The following is a 24219-nucleotide window of genomic DNA, read 5'->3' as shown; positions in this document are numbered from 1 at the left end:
AGGTAGATCACAAAGCCCGGGGCTGCCCCAGGGCCGCTGGAGAGTGGGCAGATGCCCGTCGTGTAGGTGAGAAAACAGGCCGGGATCGTCTCTGCCACCCCCCAAGAGGCAGACCTGCGCTAACGGAGCAGCTCGTGTGCACCCGGCACCATGGGAGTCGCTTTCTGTATGTTTCCCGGTTGTTACGGGCGTTTCCCCTTTAATGAGACAGTGGAGGGGTGTGTGGGTGGCTCAGTCAGGGAAGCGTGTGGGATACGGTGGGTCCACAGCAGGCCTCTCCCCGCCCCCTCCCTTCTCTGTCCAGCGGGAGTCCCAGGAGGTGGCTGCCGTGTCCAGCTGGGCCGAGATCCACGCGGCAGCCCGGCTGCTGCTGGTGCCACCTGAGTGCCTGGAGGGGGCTGTCACCAGGAGGGTCACGGTGAGTGCTGGGCTCCTCAGGAGGTGGGTCCCACTCCCCCACCCCCTCCACCTCCCCTACCCCTAGCCTCCCCCACCCCTGCAGGTTTGGCGTGGGCCCACGTAGGCCTCAGGCCTGTTGTTCCACGTGTTCCTACCTCCTCTGCCCTGCAGGAGACCCCGTATGGCTGGGTCTGCAGGTCTCTGCCGGTGGAGAGCGCCGTTGATGCCAGGTGACCCTGGGGGCGGGAGGGAGCCGTGGCCAGGCCTGGCACTCGCACACAGGCTTACCCAGCCTGCCCACAGGGACGCCCTGGCCAAGGCCCTGTATTCCCGGCTTTTCACCTGGCTTCTGGAGAGGAGCAACGCGCAGCTGGCGGCTCCTGGGGAGGGAGAGCACGTGGACACCATCACTGTCGTGGACGTCTACGGCTTTGAGGTTGGCCGGCCAGGGACAGGGTGCCCACTTCATCCTGATCATTTGTGGGGTCAGCGCTTCCTGAGGGGGTCGCTCGTGAGCCCTGGCCCGCCTATCCCTGAGTCGGCACAGGGACTGCAGCTGTAGCCTTTCTGCCCCGCTCTGTCCAGCCCCGACATCGCCTCTGGGGAGTTCTGTCCTGCTTGGCTTTGCAGAGTCTCACAGAAGCCTCTAAGATGGCAGAAGACAGAGGCCCTAGGATGGATCAGCCCACAGCCTCCCCTCCCAAGCCCCAAGAGGAGCAGGAAAAGGGACAGTCCCCCCGATGGCCTGAGTTTTCATAAGCTCTTCACACCTTTCTAGAAGATCCCACCTTCTCAGGGCAGGGAGAAGAGGGCTAGAGCAAGAGAAGGTGGCCTCCACCCTGGTTCCTGGGTGGGCACTGTTCAGTGCCCCCTGCTCTCTCTTTTCCAGCATGCCCTTGATGACTATGCCCTCTTGGGGGTGCGGGACTGTAGATGACTGTGGCAAGTGTGTGTTCTAGAGCGAGCCAAAGCTCTTTGTACAAAGGTGTATGGAGTGCGGGCTCTGCCCGAGTTTACAAGTAACATGCTGGGGGGCCCGCAGAGAAAGGAAACTGTAAACCCTACAGGAAGAATGCTGGAAGGCTTCTTGGAGGCAGCGGCCTGGAGCCCTGCTTATGAGGATGTGGGATTCCAATAGCCAGCAAGCTACTAGGTCAGAGGAACAGACACCTTCCAGACCACAGGATGGCTGTGACCGGAGGCCTGAAGGCTCACAGTCCGGCTGAGGCAGAGGGAGGGTGTGGGCTGAAGGGGGCCTTCGGACCTGACTCTGTCAGCCCCAGGGCACCACTCCTCCCTGAGTTCCAGGAGAGGAGTGTGCAGGCTCCCCCCCCACCGCCCCGTGCCCCCACAACTGTGCAGGTGCCCATGTCCCTGCCTCTGTGCCCCCAGGCCCTGCGGGTGAACGGGCTGGAGCAGCTGTGCAATAACCTTGCCAGCGAGCGGCTGCAGCTCTTCTCCAGCCGGCTGCTGTGGGCGCAGGAGGAGGTACGGGGCGCTGGCCCAGGCGGGGGCGGGGGTTGCCCAGGCCTTCCAGACCAGGGGCCATCCTTGGGAAATGGAGGGTGCTGAACTGAGAGCTCCGCCCCAAAGCCCCCTGGCCCACCGTCTCAGCCCTCCTGGGCCTCATTTTACTCATCTGGACAATGGGAGGCCATCCCTGCTCCGGCTCCAGGGAGCTCCCCCACGCATGTGGGCGTGCTCTGTACCTGGCCCCGCGCTGGCTGTCCCCAGGAGGCCTGTCGGCGGGAGCTGCTGGCCTGGGTGCCCGTTCCCCAGCCTGTGTGGGACACCTGTCTGGACCTCCTCGTAGACCAGCCCCACAGCCTCCTGAGGCTCCTGGATGCCCAGACGTGGCTGCCCCAGGTGAGCCCCGAGCAGTGGGGGCCCTGGTGGCCAGTCCGGGGCCCATAGGGCCCCTGAGAGGAGCCACAGGTGATGGGGGCAGAAACCCTGCCCGTAGTCTCTCTGCACGGCTTGGGTTCAAATCCTGTCTCTGAGAGATCCTAACCTCGCTGGGGTTCCTCGGGTCCTTGCTGCAGAAGGGGCAGGGTGGTGGGGACAGCACAGGCTCATGGAGGGCTGGCGGGGTCCCTTGGCCTCCAGCTAGTAGGGAGCAAGCCTCAGGGCCGTGGCGCCCCCATTCCACAAATACTTACTGATCATCCTGGAGGAATGCACAGTCCGGGCTGGGGCACTTCGTGCTCAAAGGCCTGAGGGAAGCCCGTCCCTCTTACCAGGCCACAGACCACACCTTCCTTCAGAAGTGTCATTACCACCACGGCAGTCACCCCTGCTACTCCAAGCCCCAGCTGCCCCTTCCTATCTTCACCGTGAGGCATTGCGCTGGGACTGTCACCTACCAGGTATCAGGGTAAATCAGGGAGAGACTCCTGGGTGAATCGGTGAGGGTGATGTGGCCGGGGGGGCGGGGGGGGGGCCTCACCAGAGCTGACTCACCTGACAGCTAAGAGGAGTAAGTGAAGAGAGGCCCCTCCCAGGGCTTGACCATACGTTTCTACCTATGCCCTTGGCCCTGCACAGTCCCCAGTATGATTTATTGCGTTCTGGTCGAGCACGAGCCTCAAGACCAGCAGGGGTGGGGCATACTCGTGGGACTTGACTCTGTAACCTCCGGGTGTCTGCTTCTCCTCCTGAGGCTTCTGTCCTATAACACTGTTGTGAGGATTAAATGCGGTAATGGGGAAGTGGTCAGGCAGGTGCCTGGCACATTGTAGGTGCTCACTGAAGAGACTTGCCTTTCCCCGTTCAGAGTTTCAGGGGTGACAGCACACCCGGGAGGTTAACTGCTGGGGGTAAAGGGTAAAGGGTAGGACCATATGGCTCGTTTGAGGTAGAGCAAGTCCAGTACGGCTTCTTGGAGGAGGTGACCCATTTTGGTACACAGATCAGTTATACCTCTGCTCCGCCCTCAGAAAACTCTAATCACATCTTTTAAAAGCCGCACACATAAGGAGTCTGAGTAAAGAAAACCACAAAACTATCTGGAAGCTCACAAAGGAAATCTTTTTTAAGACTTTTATTTATTTGAGAGAGAGAGAGAGCATGAGCTGGGGGAGGGCCAGCAGGAGAGAAGCAGGCTCCCCACTGAGCAGAGAGCCCGAGGCAGGGCTCGATCCCAGGACCCTGAGATCATGACCTGAGCTGAAGGCAGACGCTTAACCCACTGAGCCACCCAAAAACTTTTTTTAAAGTAATCTCTACACCCAACATGGGGCTGGCACTCATGACCCTGAGATCTAGAGTCACACGTGTTTGCCTAAGCCAGCCAGGCGCCCCACAAAAGTTGCCATTTTGATGAAATCCAGTCTATTTTTTTTTTTTTTCGGTTGCCCACGCTTTTGGTATCCTAGTCAGGAAATTGGTGCCCAGTCCAATGTCACGAAGCTTTCTTCCTATGTTTTCTTCTAAGAGTTTTAGAGATCCAGGCCTTAAATTTAGGTCTTTGATCCATTCATTTTGGGTTAATTTTTATATCTGATGTAAGATAAGAGTCCAACTTCATTCATTTGCATGGGGATTTCCAGTTTTCCCCAGAGCCGTTAGTTGACGGACAAAGGTGGCCCTTTATTTAGCCCAGTGGGGAGAGGCTGGATTACGTGACAAGGGACCCGCCCCCAGCCCAGCCTTCTCTCTTTGGCTTCCCCTCCACTCCCCACATTGTCTCTTGCAGGTTCACAAGTTTGTAAACAGAAACCGGGATCATCTTGACCCTGCCGCGGTGGCGATGCTTGCCCAGAGCCAGCTCCAGGTGCCCCTGCCAGCCCTCTCGGAGCCCCCGCCCCTCCACACTGTGTCCCCCCACCTTCTGCCCTGGATGCTCTTGCCCCAGGGGGTAGCCCCTGCACCTTGGACCATGGGCTGAGCCTTCCGAGGTCTGGATGCTGTGGACTGACCCACCCTAGCTCCCCCGGGGTTGGGGATGCAGGCCGGGCTGTGGACAGGCTTGGGAAGCAAGCCAGCTCGGCCTCCTCTCGTCCCACAGCTGGTGGGCAGCCTGTTCCGGGAAGCAGAGTCCCAGTCCACGGCCGGGCCGGACAAGCCCACGCTGGCCTCTCGCTTCCAGCATTCCCTGGAGGACCTCCTGGCCCGGCTGGGCAGGTGAGACAGTGCCGCCCATACGAGACCCCAGGGACTCGGGGGCTGCTCTGTGCCCACATGACCCACCCCCCCCTTCCTCCGTCAGGAGCCATGTCTATTTCATTCAGTGCCTCACCCCCAACCCGGGAAAGGTGAGCTTCCCTCCCCGCTCCCCCGCCCTGCACCTGGCCCCAGAGCCTTCCCATCCACCTGTCCTGCCCTGCTCAGCAGCTCCCCCTGGCCCCCCACAGCTTCTCACTGGCTCTGTTCCATGGCCACAGCTTCCGGGCCTCTTTGATGTGGGACACGTGGCAGAGCAGCTGTACCAGGCGGGCATCCTGGAGGCAGTACGTACCCGCAGTGCCAACTTCCCCGTGCGCCTGCCCTTCCAGGCCTTCCTGGCCAGGTAGGGTCCCAGGATGGAGGGCAGCCAAGGGCCCGGACACAGGATCCATAAGGAGTGGCTGGCAGACCTGGGGTTCCTTCAGGGTGGAAGTGGACGCTCTTTCCTTGGGGCCCTGAGCCTGGCCTCCACCTGCCTCTTCTCACTGCCCTCCCCTCCCTCTGTCCCTCTGACCTTCCGTATTGGTGACCCCCTCCCTGCCCACGCCTCCCCCTGCCCCTCCGCCATTCAGCAAAGCTCAGCTGGGGTCTGGCACATAGTAGGTGCATTGCAAATCGTTGAATGACTCAGGGGCTGGGGGGTCGGACAAGCGTTGGGGGAGGTCCTCGCTGTGCTTGTTCTGACCTCAGTTTCCCCCTCCTCGGGCCAGGTTCCGGGCTCTGGAGACGGAGGCGCAGGGAGAGTCCTCTGACCGTGAGAGGTGTGGCGCCATCCTGAGTCAGGTGCTGGGGGCCGAGTCACCCCTCTGTCACCTCGGAGCCACCCAGGTGTGTGTGTGTGTGTGTGTGTGTGTGTGTGTGTGTGCGCACGCGCGCGTGTGCATGTCCATGGCTGGAAAGGGAGAGGAGCATTCCAGAACAAACTCAGGAATGGGTGGTCCTTCTGGGTGGTGAGGCATTGGAGTGGGCCTGGGCGGCAGGTGTCCCGGGCTCCCCACAAGAATCAGTTGTGCTGCTGGAAGGAAGCAGGCCAAGGCCTCAGGACAAGAGCAGGACAGGCCTCAGGACCCCCAGCCCGGGCACCCTCACCTCTGCCCCCAGGTTCTGCTGCGGGAGCCAGGCTGGCAGCAGTTGGAGCAGCACCGGGCCCAGCGACGCTCCCAGGCCCTGCTTGCCCTGCACGGCAGCCTGCGCACCTGCATCTCCCGTCAGCGCCTCAGCCGCCTCCTCCTGCCGCAGATGCAGGCTCGCGTGCGAGGGCTCCAGGCCAGGTCTGCAGGGGTGGGCGAGACTGGGGGCCTCCTGCAGGTGGTGGGGCAGAGTATGGGAGGGGTGGGGCCTCAAGAAAATCTACCTGCCCTGGGGCCCTCCTGTCAGCATCCCCTTGCAGCCTCTGCTTGAATACCCTGAGTGACAAGAAGCTCACTACCTGCTCGGGCCACCTGAACCTGCAGTCTTGACTCCTTGAATGTTTTCTAGTCTGTTCTCCACTCTGCCCCGAGAATGATCTTTTAAAAGCGTGAATCAGTCTGTGTGAGACCCCGCCTATCTCTCCAGCCTCTAGGCCAGAATTTTACACTTGATCTTAGCCAAAAGGCCGAGAAGCGATGGCCAGAATTTTATACTCCAGGCTCTTTGGACTTCTTGGTCCTGAGGACTGGCCTCCCCGGTCTCACATAATGAACTCCCATTCACCTTTACAGCTTGATGGGAAGGTCTGTGCTCATTGAACAGCAGCTGCTGGTTGACCTTCTCCATTACCCTGGGCCCAGCTGGTGACCCCCAGGGATGCAGGGAGGGATGGTGCCTCCCAGGCACACTAGTGCCGGGTGATCAGGTGTGACCGTGAACCTGTCACCAGTCACCCCCAAGGTAGCAGTAAAGTGCTGAGAACAAAGTGAGGGCAGTGCTCTGGACCCCAGGGGAGACTTCAAGACCGCACCCCCACCGCCACTCTCTTTCCAAAATGTCATCACCAGCTGACCCTCGAACCCTCACACAGTCCTCCCCAGCTCGCCTTTCCTCCAGCCCCCAGGAACCTCCCATCCACTTTCTGTCCCAACCGACTGGCCTATTCCGGATGGCTGAAGTGCGTTGACTCATGCAGTGTTTCCGTTCCCGTCTGGCTCACTGCGCCAAGTGGAACGTTCGCGAGGTTCGTCTGCGTGGTAGCAGATGGCCAGGCTTCGCTCCTCCTGGCCCCTGGGTGTGCAGACCGCTCCCGTCAGCGGTCACTAGGACCGCTTCTACTTTCTGGTGTTCGTGAGTGAGGCTGATGGGAACACGAGCGTGCCGGTGTCTGCTTAAGTCTCTGCTTCCGGCTCTTCGGGGTCTTTACCTAGGAATGGAGTTGCAGGGTCATATGGTGATTCTGTGTTTGGTGTTTTAAGGGGTTATGCTCCTGAGAGTGTGTTTCAGGGTTCCGATTTCTCTATAACTTTGCTGGTACGTATTTTCCACTTAAAAAAAAAATTCCTTTATGACAGAGAGAAAGAGAGCATCAGCAGAGGGAGAGGGAGAGAGGGAAGCAGAGCCCCCGCTAAGCAGGAGGCCCCATGCACGGCTCGATCCCAGGACCCTGAGATCAGATCCTGAGCCGAAGGTAGATGCAAACCCACTGAGCCACCCTGGCGTCTCTATTTTCCACTTTTTGACCCTGGACATCCTCGTGGGCACGAAGCAGTACCGCATGGCGGCTTTGATTTGCATCTCTCTGATGGCTAACGAGGTTGAGTGTCTTCTCATGTTTCTTGGCTCGTTGTGGATCATCGTGGAGAAATGTCCAGTCGAGTCCTCGGTCTATTTTTTCTTCATATAGCTTGTCTTGTTGTTGGGCTGTGGGAGTTCCTTCTACATCCTAGATATCAAACTTTTTTTTTAAGATTTTATTTATTTATTTGACAGCCAGAGATCACAAGTATGCAGAGAGGTGGGCAGCAGGAGGGAGTGGGAATGCAGGCTCCCCGCTGAGCAGAGAGTCTGATGCGGGGCTCGATCCCAGGACCCCAAGACCATGACCAAAGCCAAAGGCAGAGGCTTTAACCCACCGAAGCGCCCCGAAACTCTTATCAAATATGTGATTTGCAAGCATTCTCCTGTTCCGTGTGTTGTCTTGTGATGCTCTCTGTGGTGTCTTTTAACAAAATATGTACATTTATAATTATTTTTTTAAGTAAACTCTAACCCCAACTTGAGGCTTGAACTCCTGACCCCGAGATGCTCTACCCACTGAGCCAGCTGACCGCCTCAAAGCTGAACATTGATTTTTTCATTTTAATCCTGCCCACGACTCCTTTACTGAGGAGCATCGTCTTCTCTCTGGACAATTCTCAAAGACCTGATTGCTTCCGTGATCTCTTCCGTGATCTCTTATTAGATTTCCAGTGATAGCACTTGTTTCATTTTTTTAGAAATTCCACTTCTTGAGTAAAAATAGGTGAGACTCTTCTCAACATGTGGGTTGATTGATTTCATCTTGTGGTGGGGCAGGGGTTACGCAGATCCTGACTGTGCAGATGAGGACGATGAAACTGAGAGGCCGAGGGACTTACCCATGACCACACTGACCGGAGTGGGGTGGGGGAGTGAGGCCAGCGGGCGGCTCTGCTGCCCGAGACCGTCATCCTCGGAGCCGAACACCTTCTCAATGTCCTAGTTCTTTCAAGGTGTCCTGTCCTTCCGCCGTGGCTTCTACTAAGCACCCAGGACCCCGTCGGCCCGGGGTCCGTGCACTTGTGTCTCAGCTTGGAGGGTTCAGGTACCGGGTCTGGGCTTGAGCTCCTCCCCAACCCCCTTCCCGGCCTCCAGGAAGCGGTACCTCCGACGGCGGGCGGCTCTGGGACAGCTGAGCACCGTCCTGCTGGTGGCCCGGCCTCTGCTCCGGAGGCGACAGAGATTGCAGGTGAGTGTCTGGGAGGGGTCTGCCACCCCCCGCCGCTCGGGGCAGAGGAGTCAGGCAGCCTTGCTAGCGTCCAGGAGTGCGGGCCCGAGCGCACGAGGACCGGGGCTCAAAGACCACGGCCGCCCCAGCTCTTCCCACTAACCCGCTGCCAGGCCAGGGGCGGCTGGGGCCTTGGGAGGTCACTTCCATCATCCCTGTGCCCCCACCCAGAGTCTGACTGTCCCCTGCCTGTCTGGGGTGCCCTCCCAGAACTTCTCAGGGCTGGGCTGCTTCCCGCTTTGGCCTGATGACACCAGCATGAGGGCCATAAAGCAGCTCAAAGGTCAGTGCCCACACACGGCTCCCCTCTTCGGCCCCTCCCTGGCTGGACTTTGTCCCCTGGGACCATTTCTTCCTGCCTCCTCCCCAGCGCCCTGGCAGATGGGTAGTGGCTGGTGAGGGCTCCGAAGAGCTGGCGACAGGCAGCCGGCCCCTCTGGGTCTGGGCTAGTTTCTCAACTCGGGGCCAGAGGGGACCGCCGGACCGCTGAGGCAGGGAGTTGCCAGGAGGCTCCCAGAGACCTCCTCACCGGGGCACCAGCTCCCCCTGCATCTCTTCCAGCAGCTTGGGCATCGGCGAGGCCAACACAGCGGCCCGGCCTCCAGGACAGCACCAGGCATGGTAGGTGGTCTGGAAGCTCCAGGGCGTCCGCTGGGTGATGAGCCTCCTGGGACCGGCACGGCTTGTGGAAGAGTGTGGGGTCACCAGTGTGCATCCCTTGAGTCCTCCAAGAAGAGGCCTGGGCCACCCTTGGTCTCCCTCTGAGGGCTCTTGGGGTCCTATTTGTGTCCAGGATCAGAATCCTTGGTCTTTGGAGAAGTTTATGGTCCCGGGGGTGAGGAGGGACACTGGGTCCCTGTCCCCCTCTTTAGTCCTTGGCCGATCATTCCTCTCTGCTAGGAGCTGGGGCGCTTGGAGATCCCGGCTGAGGTGGCCGTCTTGCTGAAGACCGCAGAAGGTGAGTTTTGGTTCGTGTCCCTCTTACACGACCCCTCCCTCCCGTCTCTCTACTGTGGTCCCTCCCGGTGATGCTCTGGGCTCCCCTGAGCTCCCACCGCCCCGGGACTGGGGGCGGATGATGAGAGGCGGGGGCGGTCCATCGCCAGCCTCCTTACCTCGGCCTTTCTGGGCTGCCTCTGGGTGCTACCCCCAGGCCATCACCATGCCTTGGATGGGAGCATCACCGAGTCCATGCCCCCTGAAGTTCCTGCCCGGACCAGCCTGAGCCTCCCGCCCGACATCGACCAGTTCCCGTTCTCCAGCTTCATCTCCACTAACTTTCAGGTGGGCCCCCAGACCATGGCTCTTCCTGGCAGACTTCTGTGGCTCCCCCTGGACATGAGCCCTGCCGGGCAAAAGCTGTACCTGTGCCCTCTTCCCACTGCACCCATCCTCTCCCATCATGGGGGCAACGGGTGCAGCACCCCCGTTTGGAGAATACCTATTGAAGCGAAACATCTCGCTCTCGGGAGTAACTTAGCTCCGTGAGGCCGCACCTGTGTTACACCTGTGGCTCGTCCTGCCGTTGAAGTCGTGTCTTTAGAGTGTGTGTAACAATAAGGCAAATGTCCAGGCTGCCGTGTTGGGTACAAAAGCAGGATTCCAAACCGGACAACAGAGTATGATCCCGGCTTTGTTAAAAGCAACAATAGGTGTGGGAGGGCGATGGATGTATCTGCATAGAAAGCAAGACTGGAGGGGCCCCGGGTGGCTCAGTTGATTAATCATCTGCCTGCGTTTGGCTCAGGTCATGATCCCAGGGTCGTGGGATGGAGCCCTGCATTGGGCTCCTTGCTCAACGGGGAGCCTGCTTCCTGCCACTCCCCCTGCTCATGCGCAGGTGCGCGCGCTCGCACTCTCTCTCTCTCTCTCTCTAATGAATAAATAAAATCTTTAAAAAGGAAAAAAAAGGGGCGCCTGGGTGGCTCAGTGGGTTTAGCCGCTGCCTTCAGCTCAGGTCATGATCTCAGGGTCCTGGGATCGAGTCCCACATCGGGCTCTCTGCTCAGCAGTGAGCCTGCTTCCCTTCTTCTCTCTCTCTGCCTACTTGTGATCTCTCTCTCTCTCTCTCTCTCTGTCAAATAAATAAATAAATAAATCTTTAAAAAAAAAAAAAGGAAAACAAAAAAGCAAGACTGGGAAGAGAGGCTAAAATGTCAACTGTGGTCATGACTGGCAGGAAAATAGTAATGGATTTTTAAATTCTTTATTCTTTTCCATGTTTTCTGAGTTTTCTATATGCATGGACATCAATTTTCTAATCCGGAGGAGCCACGGAGATGTGTCCCTAAGGTGGTTTTCCTCGCCAGCCCCTCTCCGTCTCCCAGGGCGCGGGCTCCCCTGGGCTCCGCTGGGGCCTCTCCCGCAGGTTGGCACAGACCGGCCAGACTGGCGTGTGCTCAGACACTGTCACCCTCGTCCTTGTAGGAGCCGGCCCTGCCCAGCCCCGGGCAGCTGCTGGCAGAGCCCCTGACCCGGCTGCACGGGGAGAACCCGCAGCATGCGCTGGATATCAACAAGGTGGTGAGTGACACGGTGGGGAGGGGACAGCGTGAGCTGGACCCTAACTCCTGGGGTCTGGCTGAGCGCAGGGGGTGGGGGGGCACGCCCTGGCACGTCCTGCCCTCGCCTTGCTCCGTGTCTGCAGATGCTGCGGCTCCTGGGGGATGGGACCCTGCTGCCCTGGCAGGAGCAGAGCATGGGCGAGTACCTGGTGCGGCAGGGCCAGCGCCGGCCAGGGCTGAGGGATGAGATCTTCAGCCAGCTTGTGGCCCAGATCTGGCACAATCCGGACGAGCAGCAGACCCAGCGCAGCTGGGCCCTCATGGCCATCCTGCTCAGCGCCTTTCCCCCCATGCCCCCCCTGCAGAAGCCACTGCTGAAGTAAGGAGCCTGCTTTGCGGGGCCCAGGGAGTGGGATCGGCGGACCGCCCACCCCCACTGCAGCCCTGTGCTGTCCCCACAGATTTGTGTCCGACCAGGCCCCCACAGGCATGGCAGCGCTGTGCCAGCACAAGCTGCTGGGGGCCCTGGAGCAGGCGCACCTGGCCCCTGGAATGGCACGGGCGCGCCCCCCGACCCAGCTCGAGTGGACGGCTGGCCGGCGGCGGGGCCGCATGGCTCTGGACATCTTTACCTTCAATGGTGATGCTTCCCTTCTACTCAGGCCTCTCCCTGCCTCAGCCCTCTGGCGGCACCCCCGGGACCCTGATCACAGGGTCCTGTCCTGCTCCGGGAGCCCCCATGGGGACAGCTGCCCCTTCTCATTGGAAGGACCTGCTGCCCCTCACTCCGGCCCCCACCGCCTGTCCCTGTAGAGGAGTGCTACTCCGCCGAGGTGGAGTCCTGGACCACGGGGGAGCAGTTCGCCGGGTGGATTCTGCAGAGCAGGTACGGGCCCCTGGGACGGGGAGTGTGGCCAATACGGATGGCTGTCCCCTCCTCATCCTCCCCGCCCACTCCCCTGGCAGGGGCCTCCTGCAAACCCAGGGCCAAAGCCTGCTCCCCAAAGACATTGGTGGGGAGTGGGGGCCTGGAGGGGTAAGTGGGCAGGAGCCAGACCAGACCGTAGGTTCAAGATAGGGAACAGGAGTAGAGGTTATGTCTGTGGTCCAGATTTTAACGTCAATAAATGAGCACATCAGACCCGATGTGGAAGCAGTAGGTTGTGAGGGGCGAAGAGAGGAGAGTTGTCTGAGGAAACCAGTGCCTCTACCAGGTTCTGCCCCTTCCCCAGCGGCCTCCCATTGGGGACCCTCGGGGTTGCCCTCTTCCTGGCGGATCACTCCCTACAGCACCGCTCTTCCCTCCCCAGAGGACTGGAGCTGCCCCCCCGTGGCTGGTCCGTGTCACTGCACTCTGGGGACTCCTGGCAGGATTTGGTTGGCTGTGACTTCGTGCTGGACCTCATCGGCCAGACTGAGGACCTGGGGGACCCAGTCAGTCCCCACAGCTACCCCATTGCCCCCCGTGGCTTGTAGGTACCAGCCCAGCACCCCCGTCCCAGCCTGTTCCTATCTCTGTTCTGTCACAGGTGACCCCCTGAGCCACCTTATCACACCCGGGGTTCAGAGGACCTGCTACAGCCCCAGCCCCCCCCCCACATACCTCACCTTCTCCCACACCACGGGAATGACCCCCCACACCAGCTTCTTTTCTTTGCCTCAGACTGGACACCACCCCCATCCAAGGCACCCCCTTAGCTGGGCCCACTGTCTCCCACAGAGACGAGGACATCGCCCCTGCCCCTGGCATCCAGGCCCCCTCACTGCCAGATCCACCTCCAGGGCCAGCCCCCGCACTACCCAGCAGGATCCAGTCAGGTAAGGCCAGAATGGGCACAGTGAGGTTGCCCGTGTGGTGGGAATAGGGGTGCCGGTTGCCCCGTACCCCAGGGGGCCAATAACCCTCCTCTGGCCCCATAGGGGAGTCTCAGAACTCAGGGAACCTGGATGGCTTCCTGGACCACCTCTTCCAGCCAGTCCTCTCTCCGGGTCACAGGGTAAGTGTTCTTACACATACCTGACCCCGGCCCGGCCCCTCCCCCCCAACCCCCGGGTCCGCCGCCGCCGCCGCCGCCGCCTCTCTCATCTCTCCCGGGACTCTGGTTCTGACTCTTTGGCCTGTGGCCTTGGTCCCTTCAGGATCTGGAGCAAGCCTGGGCTCTGAGCAGCCGCCTGAAGGGAGGGGGCGCCGTGGGGTCCATGCGGCAAGGCAGCTACCCCATGGGTGAGTGCGGGGCCCAGCATCCATTCCAGGGTCTCCCCAGCCCCACAGCATGGGCAAAGCACTGCCAGGGACCTCTAGGCGCCCGGGGTGAGAGCTCCAGCCAGCACCCTGGGGGCCCTTCTTCTTCTTATTGCTGGAGGGCTAGAGGGAGGGGGTCTGTGGGCTCAGATAAGGATTGACCCAGGAGGGTCCTGTTCCCTCAGTTTACCCAGGGATGATGCAGATGCCTGGATACCAGCCGGCCATGGTGCCTGCCCCTGTGCCCATGATGCCAGCAATGGGCGCAGTCCCTGCCATGCCAGGTAAGGCCAGGTGGCAGGTCCCTTCTCAGGTAGGAGCTGAAGGAAGGGAGGTCCCACCAGGGGGGCCCGGAGGGGCCAGCGGGCAGGGGGCCATGTGCAAGCTGCGCACCTGTATGCCACCTGCAGCCATGGTGATGCCACCGCAGCCGCCGCCGGCACCGCAGCCCCTGCTTCCCAGTGTGGACCCGAGGCAGCTGGCCGCCCAGCAGCAGAGCTTCATCAACCAGCAGGCGCTCCTCCTGGTGAGGGTGGGCAGGGCCCTCAGAGCTCCTCGGGGCCAGGTCTGCGGGGCCCAGCCCGACCCGCTCTTACCAGGCCCACCGCCTCTCCCCACTCAGGCCCAGCAGATGACCACCCAGGCCATGACCTTGTCGCTGGAACAGCAGACACAGTGGCGCTGGCGCCAGGCTCAGCCTCAGGCCCAGGCCCCTGGAGCTGCTTCCCCGACCTCACCCCCACCTGTCGCCCCCAAGCCTAAGAAGCCCCTGGCCCTGCAGCGGGAGCCAGAGCGGGAGGTGGAATCGGTGGGTGCCTGTCTGAGGGCAAGGAGCCGGGCAGGGTCTGGGATGGAGATGGTAGGTTCCAGGGCCGAGTGGCCACGGGTCCCATGGGAGCAGGAAGAGGAGGAAAAGATGCCTGGGGTCCGAGCCCCAGCGATGGGGTCGGGGATGGAGGGGATGCTGGGGGAGGGGCAACTCGGCTGGGGGAGGGGCAACTTGGCTGGCGGGGCTGCCCCTTCACTTCCCCTTCCTGCCCTCAGGAGACCTCACAGGAGCCCCGAGAGAAGCCCCAGCGGCCCAAGAGCTTCAAGCAGAAACAGGACTATTTCCAGAAGATGGGTGAGGGTGCTTGGGGTGGTCGGGTTCCGCACAGGCCGGGCCGCGTGGGGCACACTCTCCTCCCCTGGGTCCATGTCACCCGTCTCAGAGCCCGCTGGGCACAGCAGGGAGAGTAATCGGGCCACCTGGGGCACGTACAGGGCAGCAGCAGATCACGGTGAAGACAGCGAAGCGTCCGCCCAAGGTGCAGATCTCCCAGGATGAGGAGCAGGACGAGGAGAAACCGAAAGGTGGGGGCGCCGTGGGGGGGCCATGGGGGGGTATGGGGGAGGGCCGGGCCCTATGGGACTGGACGGGGTTTCATGTGTTTCTTCTCCTTCTGGTCAGTGCCCTCACCCCCTCCTCCCCGCGTAGTGACGAGTGCCCCGACACAAGGTAGGGTCAAAGCTGCGCAAGAGGCGGAGGCCAAGCCGGCGGCCCAGAGGGCAGGGCCCGGTGGTCACCCTGCGCCAGCGCCCCACCAGCGGGCTGAGCCGAGCCGGGAGATCCGGAACATTATCCGCATGTACCAGAGCCGCCCAGGCCCCGTGCCCATGCCTGTGCAGCCGGCCAGGTGGGCCTCGGGGGCGATTGGGGCTGCCCCCTCCCTGGGCGTCACCCTGGGGACTCAGGGCCTCTTCCTTCTCTCAGGAAGCCCCCGAAAAACTTCCTGAAGAAAAACAACCCCAAGGACGAGGCTCTGGCTAAGTTGGGGATCAGCGACGCCCACGCACCTGTGTCGGTGAGGCCCCAGCCCCCGGGCATGGCTTCTCACCTCGGGGGTCCAGGGCTCTCTGGGGTGAATTTGGCCTTAACCCTAGACCCAGCTGCGTACATGCTTTGTGCCTCCCCAGACGCCGTCCCCCAGCCCTGGGAAGGGCCCCGCACCAGCCGTGGCCCCTCGACCCAAGTTCCCACCACAGTTCAGGCCCTCCAGCTCCGACAAGGACAGCCAGGGTCTCTCTGACGAGACTCCACCTGCCCCCCAGTCACCCTCACCTCCACCAGCACCCCCGCTGCCTCCGCCTGAGAAACCAGACAGCCCTTTAGCTGGGCCCCACAGTAAGGACCCTTCTATCCCTCTCTGGTGGGTTTCCCTGGGGTGGGGCAGGGTTTCCAGAAGCCTCTCCGTGCGCAACGCTATAAGGTCAGGTGCTCAGGGCTCCGGACTTTGGAGCCCTGGGCAAGGAGCCCCAGCTTCCGCGTTCCTGTCCCGGGCAGGGCCCAGGTAACTCTGGGGCCCATGTGGCTTTGAGGGCCTGCCCTGGGGTATTGTCCTTGGTGCATCCTGGCAGCTCCAGACTTAGTGGCCCTGCTGACGTGGTCAAGGACAGCAGGGAACGTCTGAGGGCTGGAAATGGAGGCTGGAGATGGGACATGGGCAGGAGGGAGGCAGCAAAAGTCCAGCGGGCGGAGCCCTCACGGGGCCCTGGAGAGGGGGGCAGTCTTCTGTCCCCATGTCCCTGTCATTCTGGCTCTGGCAGCTCCTCGCTGAAGCCCTTTGGCTCCTCCCTCTGCCAGGCTGGATGGAGCCCATGGAGGACCAGGGAGTCTCCACGCAGCTGCTCGTGCCCTCCGGCAGCGTGTGCTTCTCCTACCTCAACCCGTCCTGGAGGTTGTTCCTGCGCAAGGAGGTGGGCAGGAAGCTGGGGCCGCCGCCAGGCCTCTCCCTGGGCTGGGGAGGGGCTGCAGGCTGTGGGTGGGACCCCAGCATCCCCCCCCAACACACACACACACACACACACACACACACACACACACACACACACGGGGGCTGCCTTCCCACGACCCGCCTCATCAGGCCTGAGTCTCCTGCCGGGTCTGGGAGGCAGGGCTGGGAGGTAGGCGGGGGGAGGGCAGGGCACTGACCCCATGTCCGCTCCTCATCCCTGCTCTCCCACAGGTGTTCTACCCCCGGGAGAACTTCAGCCACCCCTACTGCCTCAGACTCCTCTGTGAGCAGGTGAGAGAGCCTGGCCCACTGTCCCAGGGACAGACACACAGCACCGGCCCCTGGGCCAGGTCACCAGCGGTGCAAGGGGCACACAGCTGGCACTCAGAGGGCAGGCGCTGGGTCTCAAGCCCTGCCTTCATTTACTTCGTCCTCAGCACATCCCTGAGAGTAAGGATCACTACTGGCTGGCAGTGAAGGGTTCAAAACAAAGCATACACCGTCCCCAACACAGGCCCTGGCAAACAGCAGATGCTCCTGGATGTTCCCGGGATCCTGCCTCTTGCCCCACATTCTGTATCCGTCGCCCCCCGCTCCCCCCCAGGTTCTGTTCCTTCAGGGAACTGATCTCACCTGACCCAGGAGCAGCCGCCCCCTAGTGTGGGTCGCGGGAGGCTAGAGGGAGGTGGGGGTGGCGCCAGGCTCAGGGGCCCCACATTCCCCCCTGCTCCACCCGTGCCCTCGGGGCTCTCCAGCTTCTCCATGTGTGGCTGCCTCCGTGGTGAGCTCTGGCGCAGGGATCTGGTGGTGACCACTTGGCTCTGCCCCTAGATCCTGAAGGACACCTTTGCCGAGTCCTGTGTCCGAATATCCCAGGAGGAGCGGAGCAAAATGAAAGAGCTGCTGGGTAGGGTCTGGCGACCCGGGAGTCAGGGGCTGAAGTGCTGGGACTAGGTCTGTCTGTCTGGAGGGAGCAAACCCTGGGTGTCCCCGTGGCGGAGCCTGAAGACAGTCAGGGATCGTTCCTGCCCACAGGACACCTGGAGGTTGGCCTGGAGTCGCTCAGCACCACGGAGGACAGTGTTAAGAAGCGCATCGTGGTGGCCGCTAGGGACAAGTGGGCCAATTACTTCTCCCGAATTTTCCCTGTCTCGGTCAGTGAGGCTGGACGCAGGGCTGGGGACATCAGCTCCCCAGTCTGGATCCCAGCTCGCTTGGCGTGGGCCTTTGTGGCAAGGATGAGCGCGGGGACAGGGGTGGGCCCCAACGGAAGGACAAAGAGCAGCACCGGCCCTGAAGAGCCCCAGGGCATCTTGGATGCTGGCGGGGACCAGGAGCCTGTCCCTGACGTAGCCACCTTCCTTCCGGGCAGGGCGAGAGTGGCAGTGACGTGCAGCTGCTGGGCGTGTCCCACCGGGGGCTGAGACTGCTCAAGATGACCAAAGGCCCCAGCCTCCACCCCAGCCAGCTGAAGACTCTGTGCTCGTACAGGTGAACCTGGGCCGGGGGCTGGCGGGGGCGCCGGGCAGGGGGCTGGCGGGGCGAGCTGGCTCTCAGCTCATGCCTCTCCGCGGGTGCATAGCTTCGCTGAGCTGCTGGGCGTGGAGTGCCTGGGCCGCTCCACTCTGGAGCTGACCCTGAAGAGCGAGCAGCTGGTCTTGCACACGGCCCGAGCGAGCGCCATCAAGGCCATGATCGAGCTGTTCCTGAGTGAGCTCAAGAAGGCAAGTGCAGGCCGGGCAGGGGGCTGGCGGGCAGCGGGGCTGGGGGCTGGGGGCTGGGTAGGGGAGCTACATCTGGTCTGGCTGGTCTCGGGGCTGACAGCCAAGCTCCGTCAAGGCGCCAGGGGTGGGACTGGGCGTTCAGGCCGGGTCCCTGGACCTGTGGAGGGCCGGGTGGGGAGGGAGGCCAACAGGAGGAGCGGGCCGGTCGGCTGCCCGGCCTGCTCACCCTCCTCCCGCCTGCAGGACTCCGGCTACGTCATCGCCCTGCGAAGCTACATCACGGATGACCACAGCCTCCTCAGCTTCCACCGTGGGGACCTCATCAAGCTGTTGCCAGTGGCCACGCTGGAGCCCGGTATCCCCGGGGGCGGGCAGGGCAGCCGGCACGGGGAGGGCAGCACATGGCCGAGCCGTGGAAGGGCCGAGGGGCCAGGTGGGTGAGACGCTGCCCTTGGGTGTCTTCCAGGCTGGCAGTTTGGCTCCACCGGGGGCCGTTCCGGACTCTTTCCTGCCGACATAGTTCAGCCGGCTGCCGCCCCTGACTCTTCCTTCTCACCAGAGAGGAGTGGCCGGCGCAAGAGTCGGCTGCAGCCCCGAGAGCCGGGGCTGGCTCAGTGGGAGAGGGCAGCGGAGGTGAGGAAGACGGGAGAGGCGGACACGAAGCCTAACTAGGAGTCGAGGACGGAAAGGGCTCGGTCCCTCCTGAGCGGCCAGGACCGCCTGCTCCCTGCTGCGGGCGGGCAGCGCTTGGCCTGATGCCGCCCTCTCCAGATGTCTGTCTCCCCAGCAAGAGTGTGAGCCCCCTGCGGGCAGGGGCTGGGCGGTGTACCCTCCCGTCCCCTCCCAGCGCTTACCTGAGTGCTCAATAAATGCCTCTGGCTTCTGGTGGTGTGCTCTGCCTGCTCCTCTCGGCTCGGGCGGGGCGGGGGCCTGGGCGGGGGGCTCTGGACAGGCCAGTGGGCCCTCGGGTGGCATGAGGTCTCCTGTGCTCTCAGCACGATGCCCGTCCCCCGAGCCAAGCACGCAGCGATGACTCTGTAGCCTACATCTCTCCGTCTGTGGACTCCCACAACTACACCATGCAGGAATTTGCCCTCTACTACTTCCGGAAGCCCCAGACCTTGTGAGTGCCCCGGGCCCGCCCTTCTGCCTGGCCGTCCTCGGTCTCCCTAAAGCGGCCTTTCTGCTCTGAGCCACCAGGCCAGTGCTCCCTACACAACCCGTGATGGGGGCGGGAGGGCTGAGCAAGCAGGGCTGTCCTTCCTTCTGCCCCCTCAGGCCAGATGATACCCACGGAGATGCTGAGGAGGAGGCCCTGGCCAGCCTGGTGCAGTACACCAAGGTGAGGGGGACAGGTGGGGAAGAGCCGGGCCAGTGGACCTGCCTTCTGGCCTCTACAGACCCCAGACTCACAACCCAGTCTCTTTGGCCACAGGCTCCCATACAAGAATCGCTTATCAGCCTCAGCGATGAGGACGCCAACAGGCAGGCTGTGGAAATCTTCCAGAGTGAGTGACCATAGCATCCTGTGTCCCCATGTCTGTGATGCCTCAGACCTGGGCGCCAGGTCGCCTTCTGTCCTTGTCAACTCAGGGAAGCTCACTGGTGTTTGCAGAACCCCTCATAGGCCTCACCTATTTCTACTCACTCCCAAGGGGTGGTGGGTTGCATGGAGTCTGTGCAGGAAGGCAGCGCTCTGTCCAGCTGGCTACGTGCTGTGTGTAGCCGCAGGTGCCCACGGAACCTCTCTGAGCCTGGTTTCCTTATTGGTAAAGCGGAGACTGCTCTGCTCTGCCTGGCTCGCGTGCATTTTAGGGAGCAAGGCATGAGATGACACGGGAAGCCCTGTCTAACGACAGCATGGGCCAAAACCAGGCCCCCAACCCAGCTCACAAGCTTCTCATCCTGCAGCTCTGATGCGGTTCATGGGAGACCTGTCTAAGCCCCGGGGCAAGAATGAGATAGAGCTCCTTTACGACCTGCTGAGGGTAAGCAAGAGCTTGTGTGCTGAAAGCCTTGGGGAGACTGTGTGTACCTTGAGGGTCTGTTCCTGTCTTCCTGCCTGGGTCTGAGTGGCTTCCCCCTCCTCTTAGCCACTAGTCTAATTCAGATCATCCAACAGTATTTATTGAGCACCTAGTACATACTGGGGACACGGCAGTGAACTAAGCAGGCTCAGTTCTCACAAGGCTTACAAGCTAGTGAGAGGAGACTTCTGGTAAACCACGAAGCAATGTGTTCAAGAGTAAAAGGTGCTGCAGAGACCAATACAGCAGGGAAGGGGCTGCTAGAATGCTGAGGCTTGGCGACAAGGCGACCCTGGAGCAGAGATCTGAGGGAAGCTGGGGGGAGAGGCATGTGTGCATTGGGGGTATCACCTGCAGCTGGTAGGAGCAGGTCGGCAGGGGCGACAGTCCTGGTGACGGTGGGCCTTAGCACCAGCAAGGCCAGCATGGCCGGTGTGCCAGTGAGTCAGGACAGAGTGGAGGATGAGCTGGAGGGAGTCGGCAGGTCCGGGTCACGGCAGGCCATCATAGGTTCCTGTTGGGACTCTGATTTCTCAAGAGACGTGGGCAGTCACTCAAGGGGATTTGCAGAGAGACTGGCTTACCTTTTCAGGGGGCGCAGTTTGCCACCCCTCCGAGGGGGAGAGAAGTGCCAGAGGGCGTTATGGCAATGATCACAGGTGAGGGATGGTGCGGGCCAGGCCCAGAGGTAGCAGCTGAGAGGAAAAGACTCAGAACAACAGGGTTTGCTATGAATTGTACGTGGGGTGTGACAGAGAGGTGCCAAGGATGTCATGGAGGCCTTGGCCAGAGTAAAGGCCGTCTTCGATACGGGGACCTAAGGGAGGAGCAGGTCTGGGTTGGTGCAGGATAGTCTTTTGGACATAGGAAGTGTGCAGTCCAAACTTCCACGTGGGGGGGCCTGGGTTCAAGGAGAAGTCTGGGCTGGAGGTCAGCACTGATAGTCATCAGCAGTGGGAACAGCTGAGATCAGCAGGGCGTGTAGACTGAGGCCCAAGGGCACTGAGGCCCTGGAGGTCAAGGAAGTAAGGGGAGCCAGCGGAGAAGACAGGGCTGAGCACAGCCCGTAAGCGGATGAAGACGGTGACTTAGAGAGTGACCCGTTGGACACAGCTGTGTCCAAGACCGAGAGGTGGCCCCAGCCATTGCTGTTAGTGGGATTTCTTTTCAATTTTATTTTTTAAGATTTTGTTTATTTATTTGACAGAGATCACAAGCAGGCAGAGAGGCAGGCAGAGAAAGAGGAGGAAGTAGGCTCCCTGCTAAGCAGAGAGCCTGATGCAGGGCTCAATCCCAGGACCCTGGGATCATGACCTGAGCCGAAGGCAGAGGCTTTAACTCACTGAGCCACCCAGGCGCCCCGTTAGTGGGATTTCAGACTTCAGCTCCCGTGTCACCCTGCCCCCCTCTTCGGTCCCCACAGCCGTGCCGGGAGAACAAGAACCTCAGAGATGAGATTTATTGCCAAGTCATCAAGCAGGTGACCAGACATCCTCAGCCGTGAGTATGCGGGGCCGGGGGAGGTGGTGGAGGGCAGCCGGCGCGGGGGCCCAATCTTGCCAGCCCGAAGCCCACACTCTCCACCCTGCAGCGAACACTGTGTCCGCGGCTGGAGCTTCCTCAGCCTCCTGACCGGCATCTTCCCCCCGTCAGCCACGCTGATGCCCTACGTGACCAAGTTTCTGCAGGACTCAGGCCCAAGCCAAGGTGCCTATGGGAGGGACTTCCCAGGCTGGGGTCTCAGCAGCTTGGGGAGGGGTTTGGAGATGCCGGTGACCCCAGCCCGCTTCCCCTCTGCAGAGCTGGCCCGGAGAAGCCAAGAGCACCTCCAGCGCACAGTCAAATACGGGGGCCGCTCGCGGCTGCCCTCCCCAGGCGAAACTCAGGCTTTCCTGGTATGGCGGGGTGGGTACAGGAGGTTGGGCATTATGGGACTCCCTGGTGGGGACGGGGAGTTGGGGCCTCTGGCCACTGGCGGACTGACCCTACAACCTGCCTCGGCAGAAAGGGCAAGAAGTCCGCTCGCTTCTGGTTCGCCTGCCGGGGGGGATGGACTACAAAACCAGTATCCGGACTTTCACGGTGAGCATGGGGCCAAAGAGGGGCTGGGGAGAGGCAGGAAAGCTGTGGCATCAGTTCTGGGCACCCCCCGCACCCCAGCCTCACAACCCCACCACGCACGGCCCTGTCCACATGCCCCAGGTGGCAGCGGATGTGCTGGAGGACCTGTGTCAGCAAATGGGCATCACAGACCCCTGCGAAGTGCAGGAATTCGCCCTCTTCCTCATCAAAAGGGAAGGTGAGCCCCTCGCCTGGGGAAGAAGCGGGGACAGGCTGGATGCCAGGAGGCAGCTTACCTACCGGTTGTATGCCTACAAGTGGGGCAGGTTTCTGGGCCGGGGCTGCCAGGACTGCGGGCAGGACTGGACGTCAGGGCGGGCTGTGGACCTGGGCTCCCTATTCAGGCGAGCTGGTGCGGCCCCTGTGGCCCCATGAGTACCTCAACAGCGTGGTGGATCAGGACGTGAGCCTGCACAGCCGGCGGCTCAGCTGGGAGACGCCACTGCACTTCGAGAATCCCACCTACACCACTACCCACTACATGCAGGTCAGTTGCCACCCCCCCTCACCCTCCCGGCCCCCACCAGCTGGTGGCTGGACCCCGGGCTGCAGCTTAGAGGAAGCCCTGCCCGGGTGGGGGCCCTCCAGGCCTCCCTCCCCTCACTGCGGTCCCCCCTCAGGTGCTGCGGGACTACCTGCAGGGGAAGCTGCTGGTGACCCCCCAGGCCAGCGCTCAGCTCGCCAGGCTGGCCGCCCTGCAGCACTGCAGCACGGCCCAAGGGGACCCCCTGGCTGAGTGAGTGCTCACACGGCCCCCCACCTCCTACCGCCCCTGGTCCTGCTGTTGCTGGAGCCCACCTCAGCGCATTCTCCACGGGCCTCTCCTTCAGTTCCCCACCCCCTACCCAGTCTTCCAGTGCCAAGGCCACTCGGCTTGCACCCTTCACGGCCTGGAGTTGTGGGGGCTACGCACACCTGACCCCCACCCCCCGCCCCGAGCTCCCCGTAGGCAGGGCCCATGCCTTATTTGTAAGTCTGGATTCCCAATCTCACCCACAGTAGCCCCTGCTCATTCATTGAGCGCCTGCTGTATACCCAGCCTTGAGCAACCACTCTGTGTCCTAGGCGAGACCTGCTGGACTACTTGCCAAAGCCGCTGCGGTCGCAAGTGAACGTGTCCACCGTGAAGAACTTGATGTACCAGGAGCTGAGGCAGCTGCGAGGCTGCAGCTCCCAAGAAGCCCAGATCAGCTTCATTGGTGGGTCCGGGGCCCCCGAGTCACAGGGGCCGAGGCAAGGAGCCCAGAAGGGAAGGTGTGGTGGGCCTGAGGAGGCCTCCCTCCCGGCCCGGCCTGACCCGGCCGACCTAGGGCCCACTCGGGCAGGTGCCAGGGCGGGAACGGCCAGAATGCCTACCCCAGCCCCTCCGTTCCCAGAGGCTGTGAGCCGCCTGCCCCTGTTCGGCTACACCGTCTATGTGGTGCTGCGGGTGAGTCAACTGGCCCTGCCTGGACCCAGCCTCCTGGGCCTGAACCGCCAGCATCTCATCCTCCTGGACCCCTTCAACCAGGTGGGCTGGGACCCTGCCCCCGTGCTGGTCCGAGCGCCCCTGCGCCATTGTCCCATCCCCCATGGTGACCCCTCCCCGGAGAGAGGCCAAGCTCTGCTGTCTCTGCTGCCCCAGAAACCGTACTGCTCCATCGCCCTGAAGGACCTGCACCAGCTCCACCTGCTGAGCCCCCTGGAGAAGAAGGGGGCCCCTGGCCTGGAGCTCAACTATGGCTCTGCTGACAGCCCCCGGACCATCTGGTTTGAGCTGCCAAAAGTGAGTGGCCGGGGCCTCTGATGACACCCTGGCAAGGCGGGGGGTGCCTGACCCAGGCCTGGCACGCCCGGATCCTGGCCCTGTGCTCCTGGCTTGGGGTGCTGCAGGCTCAGGGCAGAGGTGGGGGCACACGGGGGGCCCTGTCCTCACAGGCCTGTTCCCCGGGCAGGCCCAGGAGCTGAAGGACACCATCGCCTTCCTGAGGGACAGCAGCCTTGCCCCCAACTAGTGGCCAGCCTCACCCAAGAGGAATGGGGGAGGGGAGGAGATGAGGAAGGGGCCCCTCCCACATCCCAGTCCGACTGGAAAGGTCTCCCTTGGTGCTGTCAGGCCATTTTGGTTGGGACTTTCCCACTTGGCTGTTCTGGAACCTGCCACAGCACAGCGCTGCTGGCCACAGTGGAGGCCACGGGGCAGGAGCTGCTCCAGTGATATCAACTGAGAAGGGCAACACCAGGACTCCCCCCGGGGCGGGGGCTGGAGTGGGGGCTGCAGGAACGGGCTTGGGCATCTGATGCTGCCCAGGCTGGGCGAGGGGGATATCCAACCAGCCCCAGGC

General features: G+C 62.0%; 1 protein-coding gene across 1 annotated transcript in view; it reads left to right on the top strand.

The window, feature by feature from the left end:
- MYO15B (myosin XVB) overlaps positions 1–24219 on the top strand; it is a 26302-nt gene extending 2083 nt beyond the window's left edge. Inside the window, exons 7-61 of the mRNA XM_059378466.1 lie at positions 305–418; positions 571–629; positions 703–835; positions 1792–1887; positions 2134–2265; positions 2640–2765; positions 4094–4171; positions 4406–4521; positions 4607–4652; positions 4782–4906; positions 5274–5391; positions 5665–5834; positions 8371–8464; positions 9065–9124; positions 9404–9461; positions 9657–9787; positions 10931–11026; positions 11151–11386; positions 11469–11647; positions 11821–11893; positions 12318–12479; positions 12728–12825; positions 12928–13004; positions 13147–13231; positions 13435–13533; positions 13660–13775; positions 13872–14057; positions 14294–14372; positions 14513–14602; positions 14700–14925; positions 15003–15093; positions 15206–15413; positions 15873–15985; positions 16255–16314; positions 16855–16930; positions 17059–17177; positions 17396–17514; positions 17606–17747; positions 17991–18102; positions 18214–18380; positions 18743–18870; positions 19026–19089; positions 19183–19255; positions 19659–19735; positions 21198–21274; positions 21366–21481; positions 21575–21669; positions 21779–21856; positions 21977–22073; positions 22240–22382; positions 22516–22631; positions 22961–23094; positions 23272–23405; positions 23520–23660; positions 23830–24219. Coding sequence (XP_059234449.1) covers positions 305–418; positions 571–629; positions 703–835; positions 1792–1887; positions 2134–2265; positions 2640–2765; positions 4094–4171; positions 4406–4521; positions 4607–4652; positions 4782–4906; positions 5274–5391; positions 5665–5834; positions 8371–8464; positions 9065–9124; positions 9404–9461; positions 9657–9787; positions 10931–11026; positions 11151–11386; positions 11469–11647; positions 11821–11893; positions 12318–12479; positions 12728–12825; positions 12928–13004; positions 13147–13231; positions 13435–13533; positions 13660–13775; positions 13872–14057; positions 14294–14372; positions 14513–14602; positions 14700–14925; positions 15003–15093; positions 15206–15413; positions 15873–15985; positions 16255–16314; positions 16855–16930; positions 17059–17177; positions 17396–17514; positions 17606–17747; positions 17991–18102; positions 18214–18380; positions 18743–18870; positions 19026–19089; positions 19183–19255; positions 19659–19735; positions 21198–21274; positions 21366–21481; positions 21575–21669; positions 21779–21856; positions 21977–22073; positions 22240–22382; positions 22516–22631; positions 22961–23094; positions 23272–23405; positions 23520–23660; positions 23830–23889 — 6198 coding nt within the window. The 3' untranslated portion in view covers positions 23890–24219. The remainder of the gene's footprint in view (positions 1–304; positions 419–570; positions 630–702; positions 836–1791; positions 1888–2133; positions 2266–2639; positions 2766–4093; positions 4172–4405; positions 4522–4606; positions 4653–4781; positions 4907–5273; positions 5392–5664; positions 5835–8370; positions 8465–9064; positions 9125–9403; positions 9462–9656; positions 9788–10930; positions 11027–11150; positions 11387–11468; positions 11648–11820; positions 11894–12317; positions 12480–12727; positions 12826–12927; positions 13005–13146; positions 13232–13434; positions 13534–13659; positions 13776–13871; positions 14058–14293; positions 14373–14512; positions 14603–14699; positions 14926–15002; positions 15094–15205; positions 15414–15872; positions 15986–16254; positions 16315–16854; positions 16931–17058; positions 17178–17395; positions 17515–17605; positions 17748–17990; positions 18103–18213; positions 18381–18742; positions 18871–19025; positions 19090–19182; positions 19256–19658; positions 19736–21197; positions 21275–21365; positions 21482–21574; positions 21670–21778; positions 21857–21976; positions 22074–22239; positions 22383–22515; positions 22632–22960; positions 23095–23271; positions 23406–23519; positions 23661–23829) is intronic.

Source organism: Mustela nigripes, chromosome 16 (genome assembly GCF_022355385.1).
Source record: "Mustela nigripes isolate SB6536 chromosome 16, MUSNIG.SB6536, whole genome shotgun sequence".
NCBI lineage: Eukaryota > Metazoa > Chordata > Mammalia > Carnivora > Mustelidae > Mustela > Mustela nigripes.
Note: the sequence above shows the minus strand (reverse complement) of the source record. Positions and strands in the feature narration are given on the sequence as shown.